This window comes from Ornithorhynchus anatinus, chromosome 5, assembly GCF_004115215.2.
Source record: "Ornithorhynchus anatinus isolate Pmale09 chromosome 5, mOrnAna1.pri.v4, whole genome shotgun sequence".
In the NCBI taxonomy this organism is placed as follows: Eukaryota; Metazoa; Chordata; class Mammalia; order Monotremata; family Ornithorhynchidae; genus Ornithorhynchus; species Ornithorhynchus anatinus.
This window is the reverse complement of record NC_041732.1, coordinates 48,039,132-48,054,624: the sequence shown is the minus strand read 5'-3', so window position 1 is coordinate 48,054,624 and position 15,493 is coordinate 48,039,132. Positions and strand designations below refer to the sequence as shown.

Below are 15,493 nucleotides of genomic sequence, written 5' to 3'. Positions count from 1 at the left end.
GGCGAGGAGGGTTGAGGGGGGAGGCAGGTGGCCTCCACCATGTCTGTTTTGTGGGGCTCTGCGGCCAGGGGCATCCCCTGTCCCCAGAGAAGCTCCATAGCAGAGGTGACTCTGCTCCTGGTGGGCGGGAGGAAGGAGAGGGGGCTAACTGGGGCCCCTTTCACTGAGAGGACCCAAGGCTGACAAAGGAACAGGGCAAAGGGAGGAGGGCGGGGTCCCTGCCTCAGCAGCCTCTGAGCCCAAGGCCACTCCTTGCTGACCAGAGACTCAGACCCAGGGCACCCTCCCCTTCTTAGTCTCAGCCCCTCAGGACTCCCTTCCCCCCAGGGCTCCGGAAAGACCCCCACTCCTCACCCCTCCCTTTGCCCCTTGAGACCTGGAGGGACTAAGGGACTTGAGGGGATTGGACATCATTCATTCACTCATTCAGTCATATATACTGAGATCTTCTGTGTGCAGAGCACTGTACTAATCACTTAGGGGAGAACAATACAACAATAAACAGATCGATTCTCCGCCCACAGCAAACCAGAGTAGACTGATATCACTGGTTGGTGGAGGGGGAAGACCATCAATAACCATGTCCCCAGGCCTGTCCTACCTCTTGTTGTTGCCTTACCATCAGACACTCAGCATGAAGTGCTCATTGAGACAGAGTGTGGACTCCTGGGAGCTCAGGGGGACAGGGACTGTGTCCGACATAATGATCCCGTTTCTACCCCCAGTGCTTAGTACAACAGAGCTTGGCACAGAGTAAGCGCCTAACAGACACCACAGTTGTTATTATTGTTATTACTGGGCAAGTGCCCATGTGAGCATCACTCACCTTCAAAATCTTGATCTGTGTGGGGTCCGTGGATCTGATGTAGAAACTCTTCAGGTAGGGCTCAAACATGCCCTGTCTCAGAAAAAGGCGGCATTAACCTCCCTTGGGCCTATCCTTGAGTCCCCAAGGGCAAGCTGCAGTGGGGAAGGGGCAGTCCTGGATTCTGGGGACCCTCAACACCCCCGAGTTGGTCATGTCACAGGCTGGTCTAGCTCTCCATGTTCCTACCCCCGGGCTGAAAAGTTAGAAGCTAAAGAATCCTGTCTGGAGACATGGGCAACCTCACCAAGTCCTCAGCATCCTGCAGCTGCCCCCCAGGAGGCTTAAGTTTGTACTTTTGGCTTGGTATTTCTCTGGAACGCAGCCACTCTGGGACTTTCATTCCAGTGGTCTGGGATGCTCCTAGGAGGTGGGAAAAGCCCTGCTTTATTGCAGCTACTTCTGGGGAGGGGAGTAGGCCTTGTTTAACCACTCTACTGTAACAGCAGTCAGAGCCTAGGAAAGGAAGATGTAACTTTGGTTCCATCAAGGTTGGACTATGCTTAGAACAGTGCTTGACATACAGTAAATAGCATCATTATTATTATAATCAACAAAAAGCAGGGAAAATTTCCAAAGGGGCCAGCTACCAGGTGGTGCTCAGAGAAGCAGCGTGGCTCAGTGGCAAGAGCCCGGGCTTTGGAGTCAGAGGTCATGGGTTTGAATCCCGGCTCGGCCACTTGTCAGCTGTGTGACTGTGGGCAAGTCACTTAACTTCTCGGTGCCTCAGTTCCCTCATCTGTAAAATGGGGATTAAGACTGTGAGCCCCACGTGGGACAACCTGATTCCCCTGTGTCTACCCCAGTGCTTAGAACAGTGCTCGGCACATAGTAAGCGCTTAACAAATAACATTATTATTATTATTACTATTGCTTTAAGGAGTGGCTTGTTGGGGTTCCTATGACCTCAGGCTGGGTTCAGTTGCCTAAGGCCGGAGTTTGCCGCTGTTCTCCACCCAACCTCCCGGGCATCCTGGGCACTTGGTCCACTCACCCGACGCTTGATGGACATCGTGGCCACATTCTGCAGCACCACGTACTGCACCTCACTGGGAGAAGAGAGAAAAGGAGGCGTGTGAGGGAAGGGGAAGGGCGGCCAGTGAGTTAGAGATGGGAAAAGCCAAGAGAAGTTGGTTGTGGAGCAGAGAGTTGAAGAGAAGAAAGGGCGGTTAGAGAGGGGAGAATAGGGGTGGGAGGGAGGAAGTAAAGGAGGGTGAGGAATAGAGAGGGTAGGGAGGAATGCCTCTGTCCTGGAACACTCTCCCTTTTCATATCAGTCAGCGTGGCCTAGTGGATAGAGCGTGGGCCTGGGAGTCAGAAGGACCTGTTCTAAGCCCAGTTCTGCCACTTGTTGGCTGTGTGACCTTAGGCAAATCACTTAACTTCTCTGTGTCTCAGTTACCTCATCTGTAAAATGGGGATTAAGACTGTGAACTCCATGTGGGACAGGGATTGGGTCCAACCTGATTATTTATCTACCCCCACACTTAGTATAGTACCTGGCACAGTAAGCATTTAACAAATATCTAAAAAAATTGTATTTATTGAACACTTACTGTGTGCAGAGCTCTCTAGTAAGCACTTGGGAGAGTACAATATAATAATACACAGACAAATTCCTTGATCTCGCCCAGAGTTGGAGCACTGGGCTGGTCACTGAATCCATGCCTACCCAACCCCCTGCCATGCCCCAGACCAACCTGTGACTCCTGAGCAGGCGCACCAGGGCCTTGGCGATGACTCCGACCTCGGCCTTGGGGGCCAGATGGAAGTAGAGCTGGGCCACGGCCATGACCACGGCGGCGTTGCGGCTCTGGAGCAGGGGTTTGGTGTTACGCAAGAGGAGCCGGTGGTCGGGGTCCATGGCGTAAGGCTTCCTCCGGGCCAGGGCCACCGTCTCGGCCTCGGCCTCCTTGGGTTCTTCGTCGTCGGAGCCGTAGAAGGCCTTCTCGGGGTTCTCCTCCAGCAGGGACTCCTAGCCAGGAGGAGGGATGGGGGCAGGGGCAGCCCTTCCTTAGCTGTCCTTGATCCCGGCTCTTGGCCCTGCCCCTGCCCAGGAAGCCCGCTGCCTCCCCCACCCCCTGCCCACTGTCTCCACCCATGGCCCAGCACTCACGTTCTGGTTGGGGCTGAGGAACTGGGTGCGGGCGTAGCGGGTGAGCATGTTGATGATGACCACCTGACCCCACTCCTCCACGTCCACCAGCAGGTTGCAGAGTTTGCGGTAGTTCTTGTGGATCAGGTCGATGCGCTCGGGGCAGACCTCCTCAAACGCCATCACCACGCTGCCCGCCACCAGCTGGTATGGGAGGGAGGCGGGGGGACCACAGGGTGCCGGAAGGGAACCAGGGAGAGTCAGAGCCCGGGCCCGAGCCAGATGGAGAGAGGCAGAGGTAGAGAAAGATAGAGGGGAGAGAAGGAGACAGGACAGAGGGAGGATGGTTAAGAAAGGCAGGGAATGGGAAGGGATGGTTTGGAAGACAAGTGTGAACACTTGTCTTCTGCATGATCTTGGGCAAGTCACATAACTTCTCTGGACCTGTTTCCTCAATTGTAAAATGGGAATTTAATACCCATTCGCCCTTCTACTCTGATTGTGAGCTCCATGTGGACCAGATTATCTTCCATCTCCCCCGTGCTTAATACAGTGCTTGGCACAAAATAAACTCTTAATGGATACCACAGTTATTATTGTTGTTATCCTGGGCCCAGCCAGATGGCAGGTTGGAGACCCTGCACGATGAGAACCCGGGTCAGCCACGGGGAGACTCCATGCTGTGACCGCCACCCCCACCCTTTCTCCACCTCCTTGGGAGCCTGATCCCTCTTCCCCTTGCGCCTCCCAAAGGCCCATTGGTCTCCCGGTCCTGAGGTCGGGGAGTGGAGTGCTCTGACTCACCGTGGTTTTGTCTGCCAGGAGCTTCTCAATGACCTCGATCAGCTGGTCCTTCTGGTCCGAGTCCAAACTGCAGTAGAGTCAGGAAGGTCGGAGGCATTTGCCTCACCCCCACTTTTCCCTGCCTCTCCAACTTGAGAACCAACCTTCCCCCACAACCACCCCAACCCCACATCCCGAGAGCGGTACCTAGGGGCCCGTGGGTTCCCCTCCCTGCCCCCAGCTTTGCCCTCTTATCCTGCAAAAATACTAAACACGTCCCCTCCTCCCTGAAGCTTTCCCGGGGTAACCCCCAGTTCTGGAACTCTGATCTCTCCAGCTCCCCTAGCATGCATGTAGCTCTGTGAACCATGGGTTTATGTTCCTCTTGCCTCTCTTGTGTGCTCCTTTATGTTGTATTAGCTGAGACCCCTGAAACATTCACCAGATTTCGGATGCCTCTTTTCTCCCTGGGATCTCCCCCTTTTTCCCCAGTCATTCACGGCTTCCCCATTTTCCCTCAGCCTTGCTTTCTCCCTGGCCTCTGGATTGTCATGTATTGGTTCCGCCCTTCTTTGGTCCAACTCTCCCACAATTCCTGACTGCTCCCAGCTCTGCCCCATATTCTTGGCCCCACTTTTCTCCTGTGTTGGCCCTTGGCCTGGAGTTCCTCTTGATGCTGCTGTTGGGGCTTCTCCCTGCCTCTTCCCACCCTCCCCATGCTCCATCCTAGTCCAGATTCCCTCCTGTGCTATGGTAGCTTAGCCTGGGCCTCTCCAGCCCAGGGAGGTCACTTCCTTTTGCTCTCTCCCCCTAAGTCTGCTCTCCTTCTGGCTGGGCTGGATTCTCGACACTCCTCCCTCCTGGTCTCTCCAGTGACTGCCCTGACCCCTCTCCGCTCCTTTTCCCTGGGCATGCTCAGTGACTGAATGACAGTTCTGCTTGAAGATTAGCGGTTACAATGCCTCTGTCACTTACTCTTCACGTCTACTCGTGCTCCTTCTGCTAGTCCTGGCTCCCTGATTCTAGACCATGTTTGTTCTCCCTCTCCACCTCTCCACTGCACTATTACAGCCCTGCACTCAAAACCCCCCGAGCCCCTTACGCTCTTTCCCCATTCTGATTTCATCCCGAGTTCATGGTCTATTCGGCAGGGAGGCAGGCTGGGGGCAGGCAGAAAAGGAAAGGGAGTGGGAGGCTGAGGCAGGAGGAAGGGGGAGCCCAATAGGGTTACCTGTAGAGTTTGGGGATGGCATGAGCTGCCGTCTTGCGAACGTAGGGGGACATGTCTGAGGCCGCCTCCTTTATTGCCAGCATCATGATGGGCACGATGATGGGTACGCGGATGCTGGACAAGACCCGCAAGGCGCTGGCGCGGATCAGTTGGTTGGGATCCTATGGGGAGCAGGGAAGGAAGGGGTTCTGGGGTCGCCGACTCCGCTGGCCACCCTTAGACCGCCACCTCTGTGCCTTGGGTATCTCTGACCTGGGGCCTGGTCCCCACTCACCCTGACCCCCATTCAGGTCGAGTCTAGATTCTGGATCAACAGCTACTTTTCTGGGAGGTTTAGGGAAGATTCTGTTGAAAGGCCCAATGACCTATTATTATTGTTTTACATTTGTTAAACAATTACTTTGTGTCAAGCACTCTTCTAAGAGCTAGGGTAGATATAAATCAATCAGGCTGGACAGAGTCCTTGTCCTCTCACTTTTTTAGGCTCTCTTTTTTAGGAGGGAGAACAGGTATTGAATCCTCATTTTACAGTTGAGGAAACTGAAGCACAGAGAAGTTAAGTGACTTTTTATGGTATTCGTTAAGCACGTACGATGTGCCAGGCACTGTATTAAACGCTGAAGTAGATACAAGCTAATCAGGTCGGATACATGTCTTACATGGGGCTCACAGTGTTAACCCCCATTTTACAAATGAGGTAACAGTCCCAGAGAAGTGACTTGCCCAAGGTCACACAGCAGACAAATGACAGAGCCAGGATTAGAAGCCAGGTTCTTTTGACTCCCAGGGTCGTGCTCTATCCACTAGGCCATGCTGCTGACTTGTCCAACGTCACCCAGCAAGCAATTGGCTGAGCCGGTATTAGAAGCCCAGCCTTCCTTCTCTCCGGCCTGTGCTCTTTCTACTAGACCATGCTGCTTCTTGAGGCTCTCTGCCATTCTGTCTGCTCCCCAGTGGGCCTGGCCTCCCCTGGTCTTTCCTATGTCCCTCTGGGACTACATGAGGTCCGGTTTTGGCCTCTCTCTGTTTTTCTCTGATGTCTTTCTTTCTCTCCTTTCTTTTTTTTCTCTCTCCCCAACTCTCCTCCCCAGTGCTGAGAGCCCTGGCACCTGCTGAGGTTCCTATATCAGTTTTGTGAGCTCATTCAGCATGTCCTAGAGGAATGGGAGCTGTAAGCTGAGTGGCCTAGGGGACCTAAGAGCAAGAGAGGAGTCCCACCCAGTCTTCCCTGGGGTCACTCTCTCCCCAACCCTCTAATTCTCCCAGGTCAGAGGGACCCATTCTTTGGTTCCCTCCCACCCCCCACCCTGCAAGGAGCCTGCCGGCTGTGCCCTCTGACCTTCAGGCCACGCTGGAAGGTGGAGATGGACAGCAGAGCCAAGTCCTGTTGCTCCTCTGCGTAGCGCACCAGGTAAACATACACCAGCTTCTTGACCTGACAGGACACAACCTCTCTTCTTGAGCTGAGAGTGGGTGGGTGGGTCCTTTGGCCAGATGACCAGTGACCCCCCGAATCATGCTAGCTCTTCCCCCAGGCTCCCGACATGTCCAACCCACTCTCTGGCCCTCCCCTGGACAGGTTAGGGGAGCTGCTCACCTCTATGTTTTTGCAGGCCACATTCTTGACCACGGCGGGGAAGAGATCTGAGGCGTTCTTGCCTCGGGCAATCATCTGGATAAAGTGGGGAGGCCAAAGGGCAAGGGCTCAATGCCCTCCATCAGAGAAGTTGCAGAGGGGCATGGAGGGCCTGCTTCAGACTAGCCCTCCCAAGAGACCCCCCTTCACTTTCTCACTCCCTTTCCCCCTCCCTCCATCCTGACCCTCCTTCCCAGCCCTGGGCCAGGACCCCTTACCGCCACGATCCGCTTCATGGCCTCCAGCTTCAGGGAATCCTTATTGCTATCCAACATTTCCTTCAGGTCATCATGTCTGTGGGGCACAGGGAGAGGCTACGCTTAGTCGTGGGGCCCAAAGAAACCAGGAGACTTCCAGGGGCTTAAGCCATGGTGCCTGGCCACTGAGACTTCTTTGGGGTAGCTTGACCTGGAGCCTAGATGGGAGTTCTGTGATCACTCCTATACATACATACACCTTCACATGCATGCCAAGATACTCCCGCTCCCTCCACACACACACAGATACTTATACACATACACTTAAGTACCTAAGTGATGCCGATAATGGTTCAGACCAATGGTTCTTTCAGGCTAAGACTCTTTACTTGGTACACAGTAAGTGCTCAATAAATATGATTGAATGAATAAATGAATTGTATTTTGGTTACCCTCCTGGAATGCCTGCCTCATGATTAGGGAGGCATCTTCAACAGCCATAACTTGCCCTTAAATATCTCCTCTTGGCTCTATTACCTATTTAAACTCAGATCAAGCCTTCTATCATCTTTAACTTTTCCTTTTGACACCCCTACCTTCCTCATTTAACAACCTTTCATTCGCAAATCATCCCAACCCTTCTTGAGAGCTGTCAGCATTTTCTGCCTGTATCAACTTCCTGTGGTAACAAATTCCTTCTGATTATCACCTGCTGTGTGAAAAAGATTTTCCTTTTGTTGGTTTCGAAGCTACCACTTTGAAACCATCAAATTTCTAATTTCCTCTTCGTGATGCTAAGAGATTTGATGTACAGGTACTCTGTTGGCTCCCTGTCCACACCCTTCAGTCACGTTGCAGTTCAGTTTACATATTTCCAGTCCAAAAAGTCATCTTCTTTTCAGTCATGTTGATTCTCCCACATTCTTACACTCCCCTACTTAATTCACTTACACATTCAAACTCCTCTTTTCACTCCCCAAATATTCTCACCCGCTCCCCCCCTCAACACACAAACACATGCATAAAGTCGTGACACAAATAGGAGTCCTCTGCACCTAAATCCAAAACGCTCTCACTTGGGGAAGCAGTAAGGGAACAGTGGGCAAATGAGTTTGGGATGGATCTCTCTTCCCTGCCCTGCCTCTCAGGGAACAGTGAGTCAGGGCCTCCGCAGGGCAGGGGCTGGTGCCAGGCAGGGAAACGATCCCTTAAGGCCCCGTGAAATATTCATCTCCATCGAGGAATCTTCTTACCGCAGCCTGAAAAGGAGTCCAGCCTGGAACCTGTTGCCATGGCAACTTCCAATGCTAAGTTTCCTGCATCAGCTTCTGAGTCACCTGCCCTTCTCCAGGAAGAGCCAGAAGCCTCAGTCTAGCCAGGGCTTTTTTTTTTTAATGGTATCTGTTAAGTGCTTACTATGTACCAAGCACTGTTCTAAGCTCAGGGTAGAGACAAAGTAATCAGGTTGGACACAGTCCATATCCCATCTGGGATTCACAGTCTTAATCCCCATTTTGCAGATGATGTAACTGAGGCACAGAGAAGTTAAATGACTTGTCCAAGGTCACTCAGCAGACAAGCGGTGGAGCTGGGATTAGAACCAAGGCCCTTCTGACTCCCAGGGCCAGGTTCTATCCACTAGGGAAAGCATTCCTAGGGGTGGGGACCCACCATGACCTGGCCCTCAGAGGCTGGACTTCTCCTTCAAGAGGTTCCTCTCCTCCAAGTCATCTTCCCCTATGAATTCCAGCATCCTGAATCATATCAACCTTAGGTACCACATTCATCAGCATTTTTGTATATGTATACGGTCAGTTGTTTATTTGGCTATTTTCTATACATACTTGGGATTTCATTCTGTTGTATCCTTGCTCTTCCTCCTGTTGTTATCCATAAATGATTTATATCTAGCTGTCTCCTCCATTAGACTCAGTCTCTAGGGAGCAGAGGCAGGCATATTCTCCCCAGCACTTAGTACAGCACTCTGCACCCAGAAGGCACTTAATAAATATGATTGAAGTAATTTGGGGACCTCCCCTAATGATAATAATCATAATTGTGGTATTTGTTAAGTGCTTACTATGTGCCAAACACTGTACTAAGCATTGGGGTAGATACATGATAATCAGGACCTTCATGGGGCTCACAGTCTAAGTAGGAGGAAGAGCAGGCATTGAGTCCCCAGTCTGCATATGAGGGAACTGAGGCACAGACAAGTTAAGGATTTGCCCAAGGTCACAAAGCAGATAAGTGGTAGAGCCAGGATTAGAACCCAGGTTCTCTGATTCCAGACCCATGCTCTTATCATTAGGCAAAACTGCTTCCCCTACTCTCCCAGTCCCAAACTCCGCTACAAGACAGAGCTCCTCCTCATTTCTCACCAGACAGGGGAGTGGGGCAAGGTGTACCCAGACTTCTAAACTGGTGATTAGGACCCACCCCTGAACCCAATCTCAAAAGGAGCAGAGGTGAGATGGGTGGGCTCGATTGAGTCAGCATTTAGGACTTGGGGATCATCCTAGACTGATCACCACTCTGCATTCACTTTTGGGGCCTACAGAATCCAGGGGCTCTGGTGGAGACCTAGAGGGTCAGTGAAGTGGACACAGTGAAAGCAACAGTCCCGTACCTCACTCTCAACTTTCCTGTTTCCATAAATCTTGTTCAAACTCTTCCCTCATCTTGGAACTCCTCCCTCCCCCAATTAGATAGACCAGAACTCTCCCCACATCCCCAAATCCCATCTCTTCCAACAAGCCTTCCCTGATAAATTCCCAGACCCTAAGTCAGAAAAACCCACCAGCCACCTCTACCCCCTATGAACTTATTTCTTTTTTACCCATCCTCCGTACAGGTATTTTTAGGGCTGTCTACCCCTTGGGAATGTAAGTGCTTAGTGCAGTTGCTTAGTGCTGTCCATTACAGCAAGTGGGTGTTCGATAAATACCACTACTAACTACCAATACCACATAACTTGCCCAAGCTCATACAGCAGGCCAGTAGCAGAGCCAGGACCAAATATAGTTCTCTTGACCCTCAGTCCCAGTTCTTTCCAGTAGGCCACTCTGCCTCCCTTACCACAGGATCACCTTCTGTGCAAACGGGCCTCAAGCCCTAGTCCAGTGCACTGTGGACAGTAAGTGTTTAGCCTGTGAGCCCGTTATTGGGCAGGGATTGTCTCCATCTGTTGGCGAATTGTACATTCCAAGTGCTTAGTACAGTGCTCTGCACATAGTAAGCACTCAAATACTCTTGAATGAATGAATGTTCAATAAATACTATTGATTGATTAATTGACAACAGTTCTCTCTCTCGTGACCAAACCCTGCTCCTCTGGGAAAGAGGAAAAGCCCCGGCCCCTTGCCCCATCTCATCATCCCTAGACCCTCTGGGGCACATCTGGGAGAGGAGAATTCAGGTAAAAAGGAAACTGGGTCAGCCCCAGGGTCAGAAAACCTGGGACTAGAGTCATAGAGCCAGGACTCCCAGGGAAGGGGTTCTTGTGTTGCTCCTGAAACTGACTTCCTGGGGCCCTCAGATGAGGGTCGAAGCAGCATGGTGTAGTCGATAGAGCATGGGTCTGAGAGTCACAAGGTCATGAATTCTAATCCTGGCTTTGCCACAGGTCTGCTCTATGACCTAGGGGAAGTCACTTCATTTCTCTGTGCCTCTATTTTAGTCTTAGGCCATCGAGTCATCTCCGATCCTTAGCGATTCCAGGGACACATCTCTCCCAGAACACCCCATCTCCATCTACAATCATTCTGGTAGTTGTATCTATAGAGTTTTCTTGGTAAAAATACAGAAGTGGTTTACCACTGCCTCCTTCCACGCAGAAAACTTGAGTCTCCACCCTTGACTCTCTCCCGTGCCTCTGTTGCCCAGGCACAGGTGAGTTTTGACTTGTAGCAGATTGCCTTCCACTCGCTAGCCACTGCCCATGCTAGGAATGGAATGGGTAGGCCTCTGCTTGACTCTCCCTCCCATAGACAAGACTGCTAGAGAACTGGGAACTCCCCAGGTGTGATCCTGAAAGAGTATGCCTCAGTTACCTCATCTGTAAATTGGGGATTGAAACTGTGAGCCTCACGTTTGGGGATTGAGATTGAGCCTCACGTGGGACGGGGACTGTGTCCAACCTTATTTGCTTGTATCCACTGCTGCCCTTAGTATGGTGCTTGGAGAAGCAGCGTGCCTTGGTGGAAAGAACCTGGGCTTGAGTCAGAGGTCGTGGGTTCTAATCCCAGCTCCGCCACTTGTCAGTTGTGTGACTTTGGGCAAGTCACTTCACTTCTCTGGGCCTCAGTTACCTCATCTGTAAAATGGGGATTAAGACTGTGAGCCCCACGTGGGACGACTTGATTACCTTGTATCTCCCCTGCACTTAGAACAGCGCTTGGCACATAGTAAGCACTTAACAAATATCATCATCATCATAGTAAACACTTAAATACCATTATTATTATTATTATTCCTGTAGAGCCTTTGGGGAGGAGGGGAGCAGGGGTGAGAGAGTGTCATTCTGGAGGCTGGAAGCAAGGATACATTTTAAGGTTAGTGTTAAGGCTAGGTTTGGAGTTAAAGCTAAGGTTGAGGGTGGGTGGGGGAAAGCAGGTTTCTGGTCAGAGCAGGGTCCTGATCAGATCCAACACTCCCCAAGTCTCAGTGGTCCTTTGGAGAACTGCTTTCAAGAACCTGGGCAGGCCCCGCCCTTGGTCTCTCCGTTATCCTCGTCCCCTCAGGCCTAGCCTCACAGGTCTAGAGACTCAGTCTAGCTGCTTCTTCTCACTGGTACTGCCCACAAGAGCCACAGATGGGCTTTTTCTGACTTCTGAAGTTACTGCTTGTCAGGAAATTGGAGGAAAATTGTTTGAGCTACTACAGTCTCCCAGAGACACCAGTCCAGTGAGATAGAACAATGCCATACCAGAGGACGTGGTTGGACTTGGGAGAGGCAGGTCTGAAAGCAATGGGAGGGGACCGGCAGCCATCCCCCTCCGATGATGGTTCACCCCTCCGTTCTCCCCTCCTCCCTCCCTTTGTGCTCACACCTCTGAGTCAGATTCTGCTCTGGGATGTGACATGCCTCATCCCTGGAGCCCATGAGCTTCAGGGTACTGGAAAGACAGTGGGACCCAGATCAACAGCTCAGATTCCCACACCTGATACCAGCCCTCTCCACGTTTCCCTTTGCGCCTCTCATCACCCCCCCCGCCATCCTTCCATCCCTTCCCTGGAATTCTGGCAGCTCCTCCCTTCCTCTGTCTTCTCGAAACTGGTGAACTGGTGGTAGCTGGAAATGGCTGATCGCACATTGCTGGGGTGATGAGGTGGGGGAGTCTTTAGAGTGTATGTGTGTGTGTGGGGAGGGTGGTGTCCTACCGGACTATTTAGGGGAGGGCTAGAGCAGGAGAAGCCCCTCCATTTCAGGGTCTCTCTCTCTCACCCTTTACCCCAATCCCTTTGGCTACTAATTGGTTTATCCAGTGGACAGAGCCCAGCCTCAGTCTTGCCCATCACCTTAGACAGTGAAAGCTAGAAGGGACAAAGGGTTGGTTTGTGTGTGTGTGTGTGTGCGCGCGTGTGTAGGGTGAGGGGAGTCTGAATGAGAAGCCCCTGCCCCCTCCACTGTCTGCCCCCCATCCCACGCACCCGGGGTCCCAGGGGTGTCCCTACCGTAGTGGCTGGTTCTGGCTCCCGTTGGCACCGTGGTTCGGGGCAACCTGCTGCTCGGGGGACTTTAGAAGCCGCAGCTCGTCGGCCTGCAGGGCCTGGTACCAGGCCTGGGGGGCCCCTTCGGGCGTTAGCACAGGACTTTTGGCCTCCTCTAATGTCCCCGCCGCCTCCTGCTGCTGTTGCTGCTGCTGCCTCACTATGTTCACAGCACTCACCGGCAGCTGCAATAGCTTCTGCATTGGCTTCATCTGGCTCCTGGCGAGCGCAGCCCCCCGGCCCGAGTCCACTGCTCCCTCAGGACCCCAAACTCGGGGATCCAACCCGAGCAGGGGGAGCGGTGCGGTCTGGGTGGATGGGCACGGCCTCAGGGCCCAGCCCAGCTGGTCTTCTGGGCTTCTCCCCACTCCACCCACTCCTCCGCCCACTCCGGCCTCTCTCCCGTCTCGCTGTCCCTCCTCACCGGCCCAGCTGGAACCAGGCCCGAGGCACCTGGTCCTCGGACTGAGATGGAGAGAGCTGGAGAACGGGACGAAGGCGGAGGGTCTGGCCGCTCAGAGAGGATGGCACCACCATCTGCCCCGCTCACATGCCATTTGGATGGGAGCCCAGGGTGAGTAGGCCCCAAAATGGTTCGAACCAAGGCTCTTCTGTGGCCGGACTCCTCCTCCTCTTCCTTGACGGGGAGCCACAGGTCCCAGATGGGCCGGCCGCCCCGCTCCCGGTAGCCCTGCAGTCTGGCTTTCCTGGAGAGCCGCCCAGCCCCCTCCCCTCAGCCACGTTTGCAGGCCCCCTGCTCTCCCTCTCCCCGGCTCCGATATGTGACTCAGCTCCCATCCACTCGCCGGGGAGCTCTCACTCACTTTGACAGTCTCGCCCGCCCGCTCTCCCTCTCCCCTCCTCCCACAGCTCCACTGAAATCCGATGCTGCTGCTGTGGGTGCTGCCAACGCCTCCCAGCAGCAGTGGTAGCTGGAAGGAGGCACTGCCCCAATCCTTTCTTCTCCTCTGGCGGAGACCCTCAGTCTCGGGGGAGGCTGGGGCAGGGCTGCCAGGTTGGGGCGAGATGGGAGACAGGCAGAAGTGGGAGGGAGTGGCGGAGGGGGTGAGTAAGGGAGAAAGGGAAGGACTAGGAGGTGGAGAAGGAGACGGTGAAGGAAGGAGAGTGGGAAAGTGGAGGAGGGGAAAGAAGTGGCAGAGGAGAGAAAAAAGGAGGAAGAGCAGGAAATTAACTATTGGCTTCTTGCCCCCTCTGGCTCATCAGGGGTCACCCCAAAAAGCCCTTCATTCTGCCTCCCCTTGCCTCTCACTTATGCACTTCTCTGTTTCTCCCCCAGGTCAGAGCCCCCTCCTTAGGCCCCCAAATCACCCACCCCCCAGGCTAAAGGGGTGCCTTGATAGGGAAAGCTGGAGGGCAGGACTTGGCCAAGTTCACTCTGAGAAGCAGTGTGGCCTGGTGGATAGTGCACGAGCCTGGGAGTTAGAAGGACCTGGGTTCTAACCCCGGCCTCTCCGCTTGTCTGCTGTATGACCTTGGGCAAGTCACCTCACTTCTCTGTGCCTCAGTTACCTCATCTGTAAAATGGGGATCAAGACTGGGAGCCCCATGTGGACCAGGGACTGTGTCCAACCTGATTATCTTCTATCTACCCCAGTGCTTAGTACAGTGCCTGCCCTACATAGTAATAAAATTAAAAAGTGGCAGAGTTGTGACTAGAACCCAAATCCTCCGACTCCCAGGCCCACGCTCCTTCTTGCTTAACTTCCTTGCTTGCTTTCCTGCCTCTGCACCGACAACCAACCGTCTCTTTCAGTCGGAAGTATTTAGTAAGCGCTTAGTGTGCTGAGCGCTGCACCAAGTGCTTGGGAAAGCACAATCCTGGCTTACGATCCCTACCCTCAAAGAGCCCACAAGCTAGAAGGGGGAGACAGACATCAAAATAAACCAGAGGTAGAGGGATGCATCGCTCTTCCAATTAAAACCCCCCTTCCCTGGAACTCACACTGATTCTGGCCCCCAGGGGAGTGCGGAATAGTCACGGTGGCCAAGGCAGCTACTGTGGTAGGTCAGAAGGCAGTGATACAGGCTCTTTTTTCTCCTTTTTCTTTCTCCTGGGGCTGACCTACTCAGGCCCCCATACCAACTAACGGTCCCCTCATATGACTCCCATCTAAGGCAGGACCCTTAGGAGCAGCCCAACTCACTTGGGGCTTGATGTCCTGAATTTCATAATGGTCACATCCATTTGAGAACACCTGGTCATATTTGTGTACTTGAGAGACTGCAGGCTGCTGTCAGTGAAGTATATGTGGAGGGATATCATCACTTCACAAAGTGTGGGTTTTTTCTCATTCATTCAGTGCTATTTATTGAGCTCTTACTGTGTTCGGAGTACCGTTCTAAGCACTTGGGAGAGTACAACATAACAAGAGACAGACGCATTCCCAGCCCACATCAAGCTTACAGTCTAGAGGGACTGTCAGAGGGACTTCCCTTCTCTGTGAAGCCAGTTGTGAGGTGGTGGGGGCAGGGTTAGTTGGCCAGGAATTCGTTGACCAAAATGTTTCCAAGCAGGGAAGGGAGTCTTGGCAAGGCAAGAGATAAAGGTCAAGGCCGAGTGGCACTTGGTAAGGGTGGGAGCGGAGCGGTGGGCAACTCAGAGGCTGGGCGCAAGCTAGTGGCATGGACTAGGAGTACATGTATCCTCAGAGGCATGAGAAGCCATCCGGGCCCCAGAGACTGGGAAGGGGCTTCCATTCTCGTCTCTTAGTGGGTCCCTGGCGGCAGACCTGGAGCCCGGCAACAGGGCTACACGATGCCCACCTTCTCCTTACCCAGTGCAGCGGGTTACCACCCTTTGCTCTTACCCCCACCTTCCAACTCGGAGTCAAGGCAGGGGTTGCATTGGTTGGTTTAGGTCCTGTGGGGAAGCAGCAAGACCTTGTCTTATCTTATGCCGTGGAGTCATGTCCAACCCATAGTGACACCACGGACACATCTCTCCCAGAACGCC

General features: G+C 53.1%; 1 protein-coding gene across 2 annotated transcripts in view; it reads right to left on the bottom strand.

The window, feature by feature from the left end:
* AP3B2 (adaptor related protein complex 3 subunit beta 2) overlaps window positions 1-15,493 on the bottom strand; it is a 48,582-nt gene that overhangs the window by 24,008 nt on the left and 9,081 nt on the right. Inside the window, exons 1-10 of one of the 2 annotated variants that reach the window (XM_029065539.2) lie at window positions 12,484-12,852; window positions 6,829-6,904; window positions 6,572-6,646; window positions 6,314-6,409; window positions 4,975-5,135; window positions 3,765-3,831; window positions 2,982-3,164; window positions 2,566-2,840; window positions 1,860-1,914; window positions 827-898 (exon numbers count right to left, since the gene is read on the bottom strand). In XM_029065539.2, the coding sequence (XP_028921372.1) occupies window positions 827-898; window positions 1,860-1,914; window positions 2,566-2,840; window positions 2,982-3,164; window positions 3,765-3,831; window positions 4,975-5,135; window positions 6,314-6,409; window positions 6,572-6,646; window positions 6,829-6,904; window positions 12,484-12,731 (1,308 nt within the window). In that variant the 5' untranslated portion in view covers window positions 12,732-12,852. Of the gene's footprint in view, window positions 1-826; window positions 899-1,859; window positions 1,915-2,565; window positions 2,841-2,981; window positions 3,165-3,764; window positions 3,832-4,974; window positions 5,136-6,313; window positions 6,410-6,571; window positions 6,647-6,828; window positions 6,905-12,483; window positions 12,853-15,493 lie in introns of those variants that run through there. The other variant, XM_029065540.2, reaches the window with a different exon arrangement.